Genomic DNA, 14,840 nt, shown 5'->3' on the forward strand with positions numbered 1-14,840 from the left:
CATAATGGAGACACTGTAGAACTAATGACGTTCCATGGTTCACTCCCACACTATAACATACAGTATTTTGGTGCTCATTTGCACTGTACACTATGATTAACACGTGTCCTACTATCCACAGTTTAGAGGACAAATTAATATTGAAGCATGCATTCACAGTATAAAGCTTGAATTGTCAGAAGAAAAATAAAGAACTGTCTGTATACTACCAGCAGGCTTCTTGATTTTAGCATGGTGATAAAAAATCGGAATGTGTGTTCACTCCAAAATTAATATTTAAAATTTTGTAAAAAAAAAAAAAAAAAAAAGAGGGTTTACTCAATTATTTGGATAAGTGTTCAATATGATTGTATTCAGAGTCCTCCTTGTATCCATATTTTGGTACATTACAGCCTTTAAAGTAATTTTGGTACATCACAGCCTGCATTTTTGCAAATGTCTTAATATTAATAAATAGTAACACTACATTTATATTTATATTGTATAAAAAATACATATATATTCAGATCCTTCGCTTTGTTAAAGTTTTTTTGCCAGTAACTATAGCCTTGTGTCTTCTTGGTTATAACTTTACAACTTGGTTCTCCTGTATTTGGGAAGCTCCTCCCATTGTTCTCTGCAGATCCAAGCTTGGTCAGGTTGGATGGTAAGCGTCGCTGCACCCACAATTCATTTGACCAAACTCCAAGCGGGCTGTCATGAGCCTTTTACTGAAGAGTGGCTTCCATCTCACCACGGTACTATGAAAGCCTGATTCTGCTGCAGAGCCCATAGTTTTATTGAGCCATTCTAGGCAACCCTCCCTTCATCTCTTTTTTGACAAACATTATTCAGCTGTACTATGATGTTTTCAACTGTTTAAAATCATGCAATCTGGACATTTGATAGGTTTGCAAAAATGATTGTGTTGTTAATGTGATTTAATTTGGATTTGCCAACCAGGTGTATTAACAGATACTAAACATACCTAAATTAGGGAAATCATCCTATTAAAATATGTCATTGTAACTGTTGTCTATGATTGTATTACTGTGAACACAAACACTCACTGGCAAAGCACATGGAAAAGGAGAGGCACAGCTGGAGCCAGACCAGAGCCAGCTACACAAGTGTTATACAAGGGTATATGTGGGAAAAACAGCAGCAGGTTTATCAGGCAAGGTCATGGTGAGGTTATTTGGCCAGGGCATAAAAGGTAGTGGCAACTCATGGCATCACTCTGCTTGTCAAGATGAAGGGGCTGCTCATTCTGACCACTGTATTGGTGGCTGTTTATAGCAAGAAGACTTTTGTGGGGTAAGTAAATTAGTGACATCTGTAGGCTTTCCAAATGACTTGCTGGATGAAAAACATTGTAACTGAAGTCACATCTCTGTCCAACCGTAATTAATTAGTCTCACATTTGTGATGTATTTGAAGCGATCAAGTCCTTCGTGTTTTTGCGAAGGATGAGGTACAACTAACTGTCATCCAGGACCTGTCTGAGATGAAGCAGCTTCAGGTGTGTTCATATCATCATGTTTGAAATGGATGACGAGAAGAAATGGCTATATTATCACAAGGTGTGAACTGTCTTTCCTCTCTCTTGTCTGAAAGGGAGGAACTCCTGCTAATTTATCAGTGTAAATGTATGGAGGTTGAATCCTTAAAAAAAAAAGAAACTCAGAGCAAACAAATGTTCAGCAATACGTTTTGTAAATTCTGCACAATCCTCTCCTGAAATTTTTTTCAATTCACATTTAACCTTCAAATCCATTTTTGTGAAACATTGTAAAATGTAGACTATTTATATGCTTTGAGATTAACCATGTGTTCCTTATCATTCCCAGCTGGATGTCTGGAGGGGACCTACTGATGTTGCCACCCCTATGGACATCAGAGTTCCCTTCCACAGCCTGATGTCCGTCAAAGCCTACCTGGAGGCCCGGGATGTGCAGTACACCATCATGATCAAGGACCTGCAGGTTGGTAGGGGGTAATTGGAATGGACTCTACCTCCGTTTGTTTTTGAACATGAATTGAACAGTAAATACGATGATTTTAAGTGTATTCAATCCAGTTACGGCTAATTTTTTTGAAATAAAGTAAAAAGGTAAATTATTTGAATGTCAATGACTGCCCATGGTTGAATATGAGACAACACCCTTCTGCCCTTTTGCCAAAGGCTGACATTGACAAAGAGGAGAGACAGATGCAAAGAAGTTCCTATGCAGCCAAGACTACTGATGACTTTGACTATGCCAACTATCACGTCCTTGATGAGGTAAACACCACAGCACCAAAAATGTACAATAGTTGTTTATTTTGCTTCTGTACCAAACACCAAAGTCATGTAATATCCCATGCACATTAAGGTTTCCCTAGGACTGTTGGGGCCAATATGAAAAGCTGTGTGTTTTCACCAGATCTACAGTTTCCAGGATATGCTTGTGGCAGAGAACCCTACATTGGTCAGCAAGATTGTGATTGGCCAGAGCTATGAGGGCCGTCCCTTGAATGTGCTTAAGGTAAGCTGTTAAGAGATAAGAAAGCTTCTGTGTTTATCATATCTGTAAACATCAGGGGTGATGATTAAATAAGAGGATATCAAGCTATTTCCTTTCTTTCTCCTAGTTCAGCACTGGAGGAACTAACCGTCCTGCAATTTGGATTGACACTGGCATCCACTCCAGAGAGTGGATTACTCCAGCCAGTGGTGCATGGTTTGCCAAAAAGGTGACCAAATTCTGATTATTTCTTTTTTATATACTTTAGAGAGAAGATTTACCATCTTGTATTTCCTTGCTGTGATCCTGTACATTTTATTTTGTTCATGATATTGTTCCCTGTCCTGATATGTCCCTGTCTATAAAACTGAAGGGGGTATGATGAGAACTATTTCCCATTCAAAGTAAAACTCATCCATTCATCACCTGCCCTCCCAAGCACTATACAATACTTTATAGTAACTGGTTAAATGTTTAATGGACAGATTGTGCTTGATTATGGACATAATCCTGCCCTGACTGCTATCCTGGACAAAATGGACATCCTTCTGGAGATGGTGGTTAATCCTGATGGCTATCACTTCACTCATACCAGTGTGAGTTAGTAAAAGTCTGATTCCCTGTCTGCTTTGGAGTGCACAGACATTGTCAGACTGTTAACAAAGTTGTCTAACCTGAGCCAATATGCTGACAGAACCGCATGTGGCGTAAAACAAGGAAGCCTAATCCTGGTTCTTCCTGTGTTGGAGTTGACCCCAACAGGAACTGGGATGCCGGTTTTGGAAGTATGTCTAATTGTCTGATACAGTATAGATTTGTGACGACTGTAAAGCAAGTTAAAATGACCCTGACATGTATTTGGACAACGATCCCACCATCTCACCGTTCCCCAGCTGCCGGCTCCAGCGGGAACCCCTGTGATGAGACCTACCGTGGTCCAACTGCTCACTCTGAGTCTGAGATCAAGTCCATTGTGGACTTCATGAAGGCTCATGGAAATATCAAAGCGGTCCTTTCCATCCATAGCTACTCCCAGATGCTCCTCTACCCTTACGGCTACACCAGCACCTCTGCTAAGGACCAGAAAGAGCTGGTGAGTCCAGCAATGTCTTTCTCAACCCTATCAGTTTCTGATAAGAGGGGTGACTGTTTAGTTTGAGCTAGGAACAGCTGGTTAAATTCTCAGATAAATCAAGTCTGGTACAGTACAAACAACATAAAATGTTCAATATTAACTGCATGTGAAACTTTTTACTAACGCATTTTTCACATGAATTAAAAGCAATTTTACAATATATCCACAGCATGAACTGGCTAAAAAAGCCATCACTGATCTGGCCTCCTTGTATGGAACAGCCTACAGATACGGGAGTATGATCAACATCATATGTAAGTAGGCTATCAAACATTCCCTTACACCATCTCACCCCAGGTTTCTTATTGTAAACCTAGTGTAAAGCATTGAAAAAGATGTATTATACTGGAGGTAATTCCCATAATTTCCAGTTTTGCATTCAAGATGTTGCTATTATTCTTGACTTTGAATGAAAATGGCTTCCCCACAAATGACTTGCTTGATTCCTCCCAGATCAAGCCAGTGGCAACACCATTGACTGGGCCTACAACCAGGGTATCAAGTACTCCTACACGTTTGAGCTGAGAGATACTGGTCGCTATGGATTTATCCTGCCCGCCAATCAGATCATCCCCACTGCTAAGGAGACCTGGCTGGCACTAATGGCCATCATGGAGCACATCAATGCCAACACTTACTAAAGAAGGTCACTATAATGGAACTGGTTAATAACACATCTGAGAAACATTCTTTGTAGGGTTAGAGCCTTAATGTACCAATAAATGACATATCTTCTACCCGCGTTTGTCCTCTTTTAAAGGGAATTTACCTGAGCTAGAGGGGTGATTGACTGTTTTTTGGGGGGTATGTCACACTGTTCCTTAAGGTCTCCGAATAGGGTATGTAACATTGGTTGGGCTGAAAATGGCCCAGGGGCTGTTCTATGCCCGCTGATACATCCAGTGAAATTTTCCCGGGAAAAAACGCTAGGTTTTCTCCTCATGAAAATATAGATTGGTTGGTTTACCACGAGTGAAGCTGCGGAGCAAAGATGCAACATGGCCAAATAGTGATGGGAATTTCGGATCCTTAAACTGATTCGGTTCTTTGAATCTCGTTCTGTAAAATGAACAAATCTTTTTTCGAGTTTTGAGGGGGGGGGGGGGGGGGGGGGGGGCTATACGCTATACGTCCACTGCAAACACTTATCATATTCTCATGTAGGTTAGTGCATGACATGTGCACCAGCAGATACTATTTCAAAAGAAATTCCTGCATTAAAATAATGTATCATGACAGTTTGTATGATTTGGTCATTTATTATCACCCTGCGAAAGTTATCAGGACGTTGCAAAGGAACGTCCCCATGACGTCGCAAACAAACATCCCCGGGACGTCCATGTAACGTCCTCATAACATTTATGTGACTATATCCGTATACATATTGACATTAAAAAACTATTCAACTTATTACGACCTCGGTCATGTGTGATAAACAGACGAAAATGTCCAATCATACTGGACATCAGAAATTGCTATATTTGATTGGCTTAGGTTGGTTTTGGGAGCAGTGTTCCCGCCTTCTTCTACGGAGACACAAAACTTTTTTGCAAGTACGCAAATCGTTTACTACAAGACACAAATCTTTTTTGCAAGTTACAAATCTTTTGTGCAAGTACACAAATCTTGCCTTCTTCTTCGGAGACAAAACTTTTTTGCAAGTACGCAAATCGTTTACTACGAGACACAAATCTTTTTTGCAAGTTACAAATCTTTTGTGCAAGTACACAAATCTTGCCTACTTCTTCGGAGACACAAAACCTTTTTTTGCAAGTACACAAATCATTTTGTACAGTCGTTTTTGCAAGATACTAATCGTTTTTGCTAGTACACAAATCTTTTTTGCAAGTTACAAAGCGTTTTTACAAAGCTCTATGGGCTCAAAACGGGGCCAAAAGTATTGCAAATGCGTATAGAACGATCCACAAATGTAAAACGGGTTCCACAAATGTAAAATATGTTCCGCAAATGTAAAAGGTCTTTCGCAAATGTAAAACTGGTTCCGCAAATGTAAATTGCTTTCCGCAAATGTAAATCAAGATCCACAGTATTGTGGATGCGTATGACTATCCATGAATGTAAAACGCAATCCACAAATGTAAAACGTGATCCATGAATGTAAAACGCGATCCACAAATGTAAAACCTGATCCACAAATGTAAAACTGGTCCCGCAAATGTGAAACACATTCCGCAAATGTAAAACATGTTCCACAAATGTAAAATTTGTAGCGCCCCCTAGCTTGTCTTATACTATTTTGAAGTGCGCTCCCCGAATTCTTCTTTTAGCGAGAGATCTCTCTCTCTTAAATTAATTAATTAATGGCCTAGTATTCAGCTTTATCGTTTCCTATCTAACTTTTACTTATTACTATTTTCCCAACAAGAAGATACCCAGCTGGCAATTTGATTCCGCGCCGGATCTGGCCCGAATGTTGCGCAGCATTCGGGCCAGATCCGTAATACAGAGTTGGGCCGGTGTCTTTTTGCAACGCGGCCCAATGCTGGCGCGGATCCATTTTATGGATCCATAACGGAACAGGGCCAGGACTGGCCCAGATCCGTAAAGCGGATTGTCCCGCATTGCAAACGGACACCGGCCCGGCTCCGTATTACGGATTCATTTATCAAGTAAAATGGCCCATGCAGTTGTAAAATGTGATTGTTCGTGGACAATTAATCACATTTGTGGATCTTGATTTACATTTGTGGAAAGCAATTTACATTTGCGGAACCAGTCTTACATTTGCGAAACACCTTTTACATTTGCCGAACATGTTTTACATTTGTGGAACACGTTTCACATTTGTGGAATACGTTTTAACATTTGTGGATCGTTCTATACGCATTTACAACACTTTTGTCCCCGTTTTGAGCCCATAGAGCTCGCTCTCCTGGCACTAATTTCACGCCACACAAATCTCATCAGTGTTCCGCGAAGAGCGTAAGTGTTGAGAAAATATAAATTTTTTAAATATCTAAAACGATTAAACTCATGTTTGTGCAACATGGTATGTGTTGAGGTTGAAGTATATTTCTTTTGTTGAATTAAGAGGGGAGAAAACGTGCTTGATTATGGAGGATTGTAGGGGCCAAAATGAAAGAAATACTTGGATAAATAAATAATTATATGACACAAAGCTTAAATAAATGACTACTTATATAATGAAATGCCTATTTGACATTCAAAATATATAAATTACAAAATAAATCAGTCGTCCGCCGTCACCAAGTCAGGGGGCGGGTTAAAGCCTCTGATTGGTGAATGAACAGTATTACCTTATTACCAAAGTAATCTGTGTGTTTTGTTGTTGTGAACTGAGCTATCATCGCAGCATGTTCAGTTTGAAATACCACTTGATGGCCAATTGCTTAAGCACACGGAATTCTCCGCCCCCTCGTCAAAGCCAGGCTATTGCAATGTTGTTTAAAAAAAAATGGCACTAAGCAAGCCAATTCACTTTTCCATGTTGATAAGAGCATTAAAATTAGAACAAATTATTGGACAAAAATAAATCAAGGGATATTTAGTAGATAAATATGTGCGACTAATTGCGAGTAACTATGACATTAATGCGATTAATCACGATTAAATATTTAATTCGTTTGACAGCACTATTTTAATCATTACGGTGAATGCTGACAATGTGAATGGTGCTCTGAAGCCTGTTCCAAAAAGCGAGTTTACCGAATAAGTCACACTTCAGTTAGTCTGACTCATTTCTTTCCTTCGGTTCCATAAAGCTAGCTCGATGTAGTTCGAACTCAGTTACTATGGTAACTGATGCTTCGAAACTAGCCTGGTCCGGGTCAGGCTAATTGTCAGGCTTAGACCATGTTCTTGCTTAACCAGAAGTTCCTGTAACACTGACCCAAATCAACTTAAATAGCCTCCATAGACTACAACATTTAGCATAATACATTAAACAATGATAAATGATTTGATACACAATATAACCACGTTAAACGTATGGCTTTACTGTATGATAGTTTGTGATTTCAAATGTTTAGGCATCAGACATAGGCCTATTTAAATTATCTGATTATAATTATCATTGCGATATAATTGTTAACAGTAGCCTACAATTGCAAAACGGCTACATCTATCCTCCTTTGTCCTGACACAACAACCATGTTCAAAAGTTAGGCTGCTGGGTCTATTGATTAATAGTAGGCTATTTATTTCAAACAATGTCAAAAAAGTCAATTGGGCAATTGCACAAAAGTAGAATAAAGAAATCCAGGATAACTGGAAAAGCGCTGGGGGCTATTGCACGGAACCAGGATAAGGGATTAAGTTGGGATATTCAAGTTATCCTGGATGAAATTAGCTTTGAGTTGGTTGCACGCCAGCAGGTTGAATTAAACCCAGCCAAGTAACCATGGAGATTCATTCTTTGCAGCTAGCCTGCTCCAAAGCAGGCTAACAACCAGGCTAAAATTAATCCTGGAATCTCATGTGTTAAATCAGCTGCCGCTCTGATCCGAAATATACGTTTTTAACAGTTATTCCGTTGTCTTCTGAATGTGTTCTTACATATTTTTTATTAACCCTCCTATTGTGTTCGGGTCAAATTTGACCCATTTTGAAGTTTAGATGCATGAAAAACACCTTAAACTTTTTCTGATCAAAACAAGGTTTCATTAATGCCTCCACGGTGGTCTACTGAATACAATCAAACACAATTTGATCAGTTTTATTTTTTTTAAATACCTATAAAAAAAAACATCTGTTACAAAAAACCAGTTACATCTGTGGTGTTGTGGGTCAAATTTGACCCGGTAGTAATTCTGGGTGGTTTAAGCAGGCAAATAAACAGTACATTTTTCCAAATCATCATAAATAACTAAAAGGTCAACAACACATAAATACTATGAATAAAAACCTTCAATGATAGTATATTAATATTGTGTAAAAGTATTCAAATCATGTTTCATTACACTGAATCGCATTGACTTGAATTCAATTGTAACATGCAGCAAATACTATGATCCACACACACACACCCATCCCACTCTCTCTTTCACTCACTTCCTCCACCCACCCCCCCACCCACCCTCACTCACCCCCACCCACATCTCTCTGTCCCCCAAGCTGTATAGCAGTATATAGGCTTGGACTTTCTCATGCTTTATTACCAACATCTTACTGCACCATGTGCACCCACATACACTCACACAAACATAAAAATACAAATTCATCTCAATGAAGACGATATACAATGCTCAAAAAAATAAAGGGACCACTAAATTAACACATCCTAGATCTGAATGAATAAAATAATCTCATTAAATACTTTTTACATTTACATTTATGCATTTAGCAGACACTTTTATCCAAAGCGACTTCCAAGAGAGAGCTTTACAAAAGAGCATAGGTCACTGATCATAACAACGAGGTAGTCCCAAACATTGCAAGCAGCCAAAACATGAAGCATACATTGTGAAAAAACTAAACAAGTGCCAAAAGGGAAGACCCATAAGAGCATGCAGCTATACAAGTTACAAACTAAAACAACATGAACCTCAAAAAGTGCAGGACTGTACCTGTAGAAGAACAGTCAACAGTAAAATATTTCACAGCGAGTACAAGACTTAACTTCATTATAACTAACCTACAAGAGTAACAAGTCACTCAATAAGAGTCATTGTGATCCTCGAGGAAACTAACTTTTTCTTTGATTCCATTGATAATTGATAATTTTTGTGTGATTTTGTAGTCAGCACATTCAATTATGTAAAGAAAAAAGTATTTAATGAGATTATATCATTCATTCAGACCTAGGATGTGTTATTATAGTGTTCCCTTTATTTTTTTGAGCAGTGTACAAAGTCCCATTCACCTGTGTTTCTTACTGCACCATGGCATGCCCATTTCTGAACTAAGTTTTGGATGACGAAGCATTGATATTGAGACGTGCTTTCAGACGTGAGAGGCTATCGCCCGATAGCACTGACCTCTGTCATCTTGAAGTGCTTTGAGCGGCTAGTCAAATCATTCATCTGCTCCTCGCTGCCCCCCACCCTGGACCTTATGCAGTTTGCATACCGGTCCAACAGGTCTACAGAAGATGCCATCGCTTTGACTATGCACATCGCTCTCTCCCACCTGGACAAAGGGAATATGTGAGGATGCTGTTCATTGACTACAGCTCAGCATTCAAGACCATCATCCCCTCCAGACTGGTCTCCAAATTTGTGGACTTGGGACTAAGCACCTCCCTCTGCAAGTGGATCTTCCACTTCCTGACTGGGAGGCCACAGGTGGTGAGAATTGGTGACCGCACCTCATCCGTACTGATCACCAACACAGGCACCCCCCAGGGCTGTGTGCTCAGCCCTCTCCTGTTCTCCTTGTTCACTCACGACTGTGCGGCAACGCACAGCTCCAACCTCCTTGTTAAGTTTGCTGACGACACAACCATCGTGGGCCTCATCTCTGACAGTGACGAGTCAGCCTACAGAGAGAAAGTTGACACCCTAAAATCATGGTGCCAGGACAATAACCTCTCTCTCAACATCAGCAAGACCAAGGAGATGATTGTGGACTATAGGAGGCGGCAGGAGGAGGAGCATGCACCCCTACTCATCAACGGATCTGAAGTGGAGAAGGTCAGCTGCTTCAAGTTCCTCGGGGTGAACATCAGCAACGACCTCACCTGGTCTGTTCACACGGACAAGGTGTTCAAAGCGGCCCATAAACGCCTATTCTTCCTGAGGAGACTGAAGAAGTTTGGTATGCTCACTAACCTTTACAGATGGACTATAGAGAGCATTCTGACTGGTTGCATTACAGTGTGGTATGGGAGCTGCACAGACAAGGACCGCAAGGCCCTACGAAGTGTGGTCCGTTCTGCTGAGTTCATCATCGGCAGGAAGCTCCCAGCCCTACAGGACACCTACTACAAACGTTGCCTCGGGAAAGCTATATATATTCTCATGTGATGCCTTCTTGCTGCATACAAATTGCCCTTCTGGAGCAAAGAAAAAACTAAGCTGAAATGACTTCTCATCCATTATGGGCTAAATATGCATTTCCATACGATTTACATGATACCTCAGGCCTTCTGGAGTCCAGTGACACAGTCTCCTCATCATCAGCTGCAGAAGCCACATCCTATACTTCAGAAGTTCCTTCCCCGTGCCATATTGAATCTAATTTGTGTTGACAGGATATGCCAAGCCATGTGCTTTTAATAATTAATAATCACTGGATCTTTGTCTGGTGGCAGGAGAGTAACTGTGTCGCTGTTTTAAACCAAGGAAGGCCAGTGATGGAAGGGATTCAGGGTGGGACAGCTACTGACCACCTGCCAAAAACTGCTCTTACTCTTTGTACAAGGTACTTGCAGGCCTTGTGTGTCCCGCGACACAGTTACTCTCCTGCCACCAGATGAAGATCCAGTGAGTATTATTTATTAAAAGCACAAGGGTCAAATCCTCAGCTGGGATGAAGCCTGGAGCTGCTTGGGAATGGGCCTCTGGATGTATTAATCCGAACAGGACTGTGTTCATTGTGAATAGAGATTTATCATTTATATTTGTGATTGAAATGAAGCAGCTGTGTTGTATGCAAATATAAATGTTATATTTGTGTATGTTTCCTGTAGGAAAAGAGGCTACTACCATTGTCTATGCGGCAATCAAAATTAATTTATTGCAAAGGCCATTCTCAGTTTCTGTGAATAAACATAGGATCCGGCCAGAGTTCCGTAGACCCCGGATGTAGCACAATTAAAGCTGCACAATTACAAGTGCAGTCAGGAATAAAACAACCAACAGCCATTTCACTTGTGTGCCTAGTCCACCTGGGGGGTATTCCAGAAAGCAGGCTATGCGACATACCGGGTAAGTTAACTCCCCAGCTGGCACCCAGCGTTGCAGCAACATTGCCAGTGGGTTTCTGCAACATTGTAAATCATATGGTGGGTTAACATAACCAGTTATGTTGCATAACCTGCTTCTCTGGAATATGTGTCCCTATAAAAAGGGTCTATACGACGCCCCTACGTGACAGTATGTGCGGGGAAAAACAGCAGCAGGTTTATCAGGCAAGGTGAGGTTATTTGGCCAGGGCATAAAAGGTAGTGGCAACTCATGGCATCACTCTGCTTGGCAAGATGAAGGGGCTGCTCATTCTGGCAACTGTATTGGTGGCTGTTTTCAGTAAGAAGACTTTTGTGGGGTGAGTGAATTAGTGAATTGGTGACATTTGTAGGCTTTCCAAATGACTTGCTGAATGAAAAACATTGTAACTGAAGTCACAAATCTGTCCAACCGTAATTAATTAGTCTCACATTTGTGATGTATTTGAAGGGATCAAGTCCTTTGTGTTTTTGCGAAGGATGAGGTACAACTAACTGTCATCCAAGACCTGTCTGAGATGAAGCAGCTTCAGGTGTGTTCATATCATCATGTTTGAAATGAAGGACAAGAAAAGATGGCTATATTATCACAAGGTGTGAACTGTCTATCGTCTCTTATCTTCTGCACAATCCTCTTCTGAAAATGTTTTCAATTCGCACACAACCTTCAAATCCATATTTGTGAAACACTGTAAAATGTAAACTATTTATATGCATTTTAGATTAACCATGTGTTCCTTCTCATTCCCAGCTGGATGTCTGGAGAGGGTCTACTGATATTGCCACCCCTGTGGACATCAGAGTTCCCTTCCACAGCCTGATGTCCGTCAAAGCCTACCTGGAGGCCCGGGATGTGCAGTACACCATCATGATCAAGGACCTGCAGGTTGGTAGGGGGTGATTGGAATGGACTCAACCATTTGTTTTTGAATATGAATTGTACAGCAAATACGATGATTTTAAGTGTATTCAACCCCCATCCAGTTCCGGATATTTTTTCTGAAATAAAGTAAAAAGGTACATTTATTTGAATGTCAATGACTGCCCATGGTTGAATATGAGACAACACCCTTCTGCCCTTTTGACAAAGGCTGACATTGACAAAGACGAGGGACAGATGCAAAGAAGTTCCTATGCAGCCATGACTACTGATGACTTTGACTATGCCAACTATCACGTCCTTGATGAGGTAAACACCAAAGCACCAAAAATGTACAATAGTTGTTTATTTTGCTTCTGTACCAAACACCAAAGTCATGTAATATCCCATGCACATTAAGGTTTCCCTAGGACTGTTGGGGCCAATATGAAAAGCTGTGTGTTTTCACCAGATCTACAGTTTCCAGGATATGCTTGTGGCAGAGAACCCTACATTGGTCAGCAAGATTGTGATTGGCCAGAGCTATGAGGGCCGTCCCTTGAATGTGCTTAAGGTAAGCTGTTAAGAGATAAGAAAGCTTCTGTGTTTATCATATCTGTAAACATCAGGGGTGATGATTAAATAAGAGGATATCAAGCTATTTCCTTTCTTTCTCCTAGTTCAGCACTGGAGGAACTAACCGTCCTGCAATTTGGATTGACACTGGCATCCACTCCAGAGAGTGGATTACTCCAGCCAGTGGTGCATGGTTTGCCAAAAAGGTGACCAAATTCTGACCAAAAATTATATACTTTAGAGAGAAGATTTACCATCTTGTATTTCCTTGCTGTGATCCTGTACATCTTATTTTGTTCATGATATTGTTCCCTGTCCTGATATGTCCCTGTCTATAAAACTGAAGGGGGTATGATGAGAACTATTTCCCATTCAAAGTAAAACTCACCCATTTATCACCTGCCCTCCCAAGAACTATAAAATACTTTATAGTAACTGGTTAAATGTTTCATGGACAGATTGTGCTTGATTATGGACATAATCCTGCCCTGACTGGTATCCTGGACAAAATGGACATCCTTCTGGAGATGATGGTTAATCCTGATGGCTATCACTTCACTCATACCAATGTGAGTTAGTAAAAGTTTGATTCCCTGTCTGTTTTGGAGTGCACAGACATTGTCAGACTGTTAACAAAGTTGTCTAACCTGAGCCAATATGCTGACAGAACCGCATGTGGCGTAAAACAAGGAAGCCTAATCCTGGTTCTTCTTGTGTTGGAGTTGACGCCAACAGGAACTGGGATGCCGGTTTTGGAAGTATGTCTAATTGTCTGATACAGTATAGATTTGTGACGACTGTAAAGCAAGTTAGAATGACCCTGACATGTATTTGGACAACGATCCCACCATCTCACCGTTCCCCAGCTGCCGGCTCCAGCGGGAACCCCTGTGATGAGACCTACCGTGGTCCAACTGCTCACTCTGAGTCTGAGATCAAGTCCATTGTGGACTTCATGAAGGCTCATGGAAATATCAAAGCGGTCCTTTCCATCCATAGCTGCTCCCAGATGCTCCTCTACCCTTACGGCTACACCAGCACCTCTGCTAAGGACCAGAAAGAGCTGGTGGGTCCAGCAACGTCTTTCTCAACCCTATCAGTTTCTGATAAGGGAGGTGACTGTTTAGTTTGACTTAAGAACAGCTGGTTAAATTCTCAGACAAGTCAAGTCTGTAAGTCGCTCTGGATAAGAGCGTCTGCTAAATGACTAAATGTAAATGTAAAGTCTGGTACAGTACAAACAACATAAAATGTTCAATATTGACTGCATGTGAAACTTTTTGTTAACATATATGTCACATGAATTACAAGCTATTTTACAATATATCCACAGCATGACCTGGCTAAAAAAGCCATCACTGATCTGGCCTCCCTGTATGGAACAGCCTTCAGATACGGGAGTTCATTCAACACCCTCTGTAAGTATGCTATCAAACATTTCCTTACACCATCTCACCCCAGGTTTCTTATTGTAAACCTAGTGTTAAGCATTGAAAAAGGTGTATTATACTGGAGGTAATTCCCATAATTTCCAGTTTTGCATTCAAGATGTTGCTATTATTCTGGACTTTGAATGAAAATGGCTTCCCTCACAAATGACTTGCTTGATTCCTCCCAGATCAAGCCAGTGGCAACACCATTGACTGGGCCTACAACCAGGGTATCAAGTACTCCTACACATTTGAGCTGAGAAATACTGGTCGCTATGGATTTATCGTGCCTGCCAATCAGATCATCCCCACTGCTAAGGAGACCTGGCTGGCACTAATGGCCATTATGGAGCACACCAATGCCAACACTTACTAACATCTGATTGGTGTAAAATAGAAAGAACGCCCATGAAGTCATGCTGTAATGACTAATAAACAAACTTGAGAAAAATGAGAATATTTTAGGTTGTTGTCTTTTGTCCATTTGCCA

General features: G+C 40.8%; 2 protein-coding genes across 2 annotated transcripts; both read left to right on the forward strand.

The window, feature by feature from the left end:
* Positions 1–1,209: 1,209 nt before the first annotated feature.
* LOC124476678 (carboxypeptidase A1-like) lies at positions 1,210–4,290 on the forward strand. The gene is made up of 11 exons (XM_047033958.1): positions 1,210–1,296; positions 1,420–1,501; positions 1,830–1,964; positions 2,165–2,263; positions 2,406–2,507; positions 2,614–2,715; positions 2,972–3,082; positions 3,181–3,271; positions 3,380–3,579; positions 3,791–3,875; positions 4,075–4,290. Exons 1-11 carry the CDS (start codon positions 1,232–1,234, stop codon positions 4,260–4,262), a joined length of 1,260 nt encoding a protein of 419 aa, XP_046889914.1. The 5' UTR covers positions 1,210–1,231; the 3' UTR covers positions 4,263–4,290.
* A 7,450-nt stretch (positions 4,291–11,740) lies between these two features.
* Positions 11,741–14,796, forward strand: LOC124476346 (carboxypeptidase A1-like). Its single transcript, XM_047033442.1, has 11 exons — positions 11,741–11,805; positions 11,937–12,018; positions 12,237–12,371; positions 12,576–12,674; positions 12,817–12,918; positions 13,025–13,126; positions 13,379–13,489; positions 13,588–13,678; positions 13,787–13,986; positions 14,254–14,338; positions 14,539–14,796. Exons 1-11 carry the CDS (start codon positions 11,741–11,743, stop codon positions 14,724–14,726), a joined length of 1,260 nt encoding a protein of 419 aa, XP_046889398.1. The 3' UTR covers positions 14,727–14,796.
* The last annotated feature ends 44 nt before the right edge of the window (positions 14,797–14,840 follow it).

This window comes from Hypomesus transpacificus, chromosome 14 (genome assembly GCF_021917145.1).
Source record: "Hypomesus transpacificus isolate Combined female chromosome 14, fHypTra1, whole genome shotgun sequence".
NCBI lineage: Eukaryota > Metazoa > Chordata > Actinopteri > Osmeriformes > Osmeridae > Hypomesus > Hypomesus transpacificus.

Bases quoted from the DNA above. Each gene is read 5' to 3' on its own strand.
- LOC124476678 (XM_047033958.1), top strand. From the start codon at position 1,232: ATGAAGGGGCTGCTCATTCTGACCACTGTATTGGTGGCTGTTTATAGC. The intron at 1,297-1,419 runs GTAAGTAAATTA...ATGTATTTGAAG, and splicing joins AGCAAGAAGACTTTTGTGGG to CGATCAAGTCCTTCGTGTTT. The intron at 3,083-3,180 runs GTGAGTTAGTAA...ATATGCTGACAG, and splicing joins ATCACTTCACTCATACCAGT to AACCGCATGTGGCGTAAAAC.
- LOC124476346 (XM_047033442.1), top strand. From the start codon at position 11,741: ATGAAGGGGCTGCTCATTCTGGCAACTGTATTGGTGGCTGTTTTCAGT. The intron at 11,806-11,936 runs GTGAGTGAATTA...ATGTATTTGAAG, and splicing joins AGTAAGAAGACTTTTGTGGG to GGATCAAGTCCTTTGTGTTT. The intron at 13,987-14,253 runs GTGGGTCCAGCA...ATATATCCACAG, and splicing joins CTAAGGACCAGAAAGAGCTG to CATGACCTGGCTAAAAAAGC.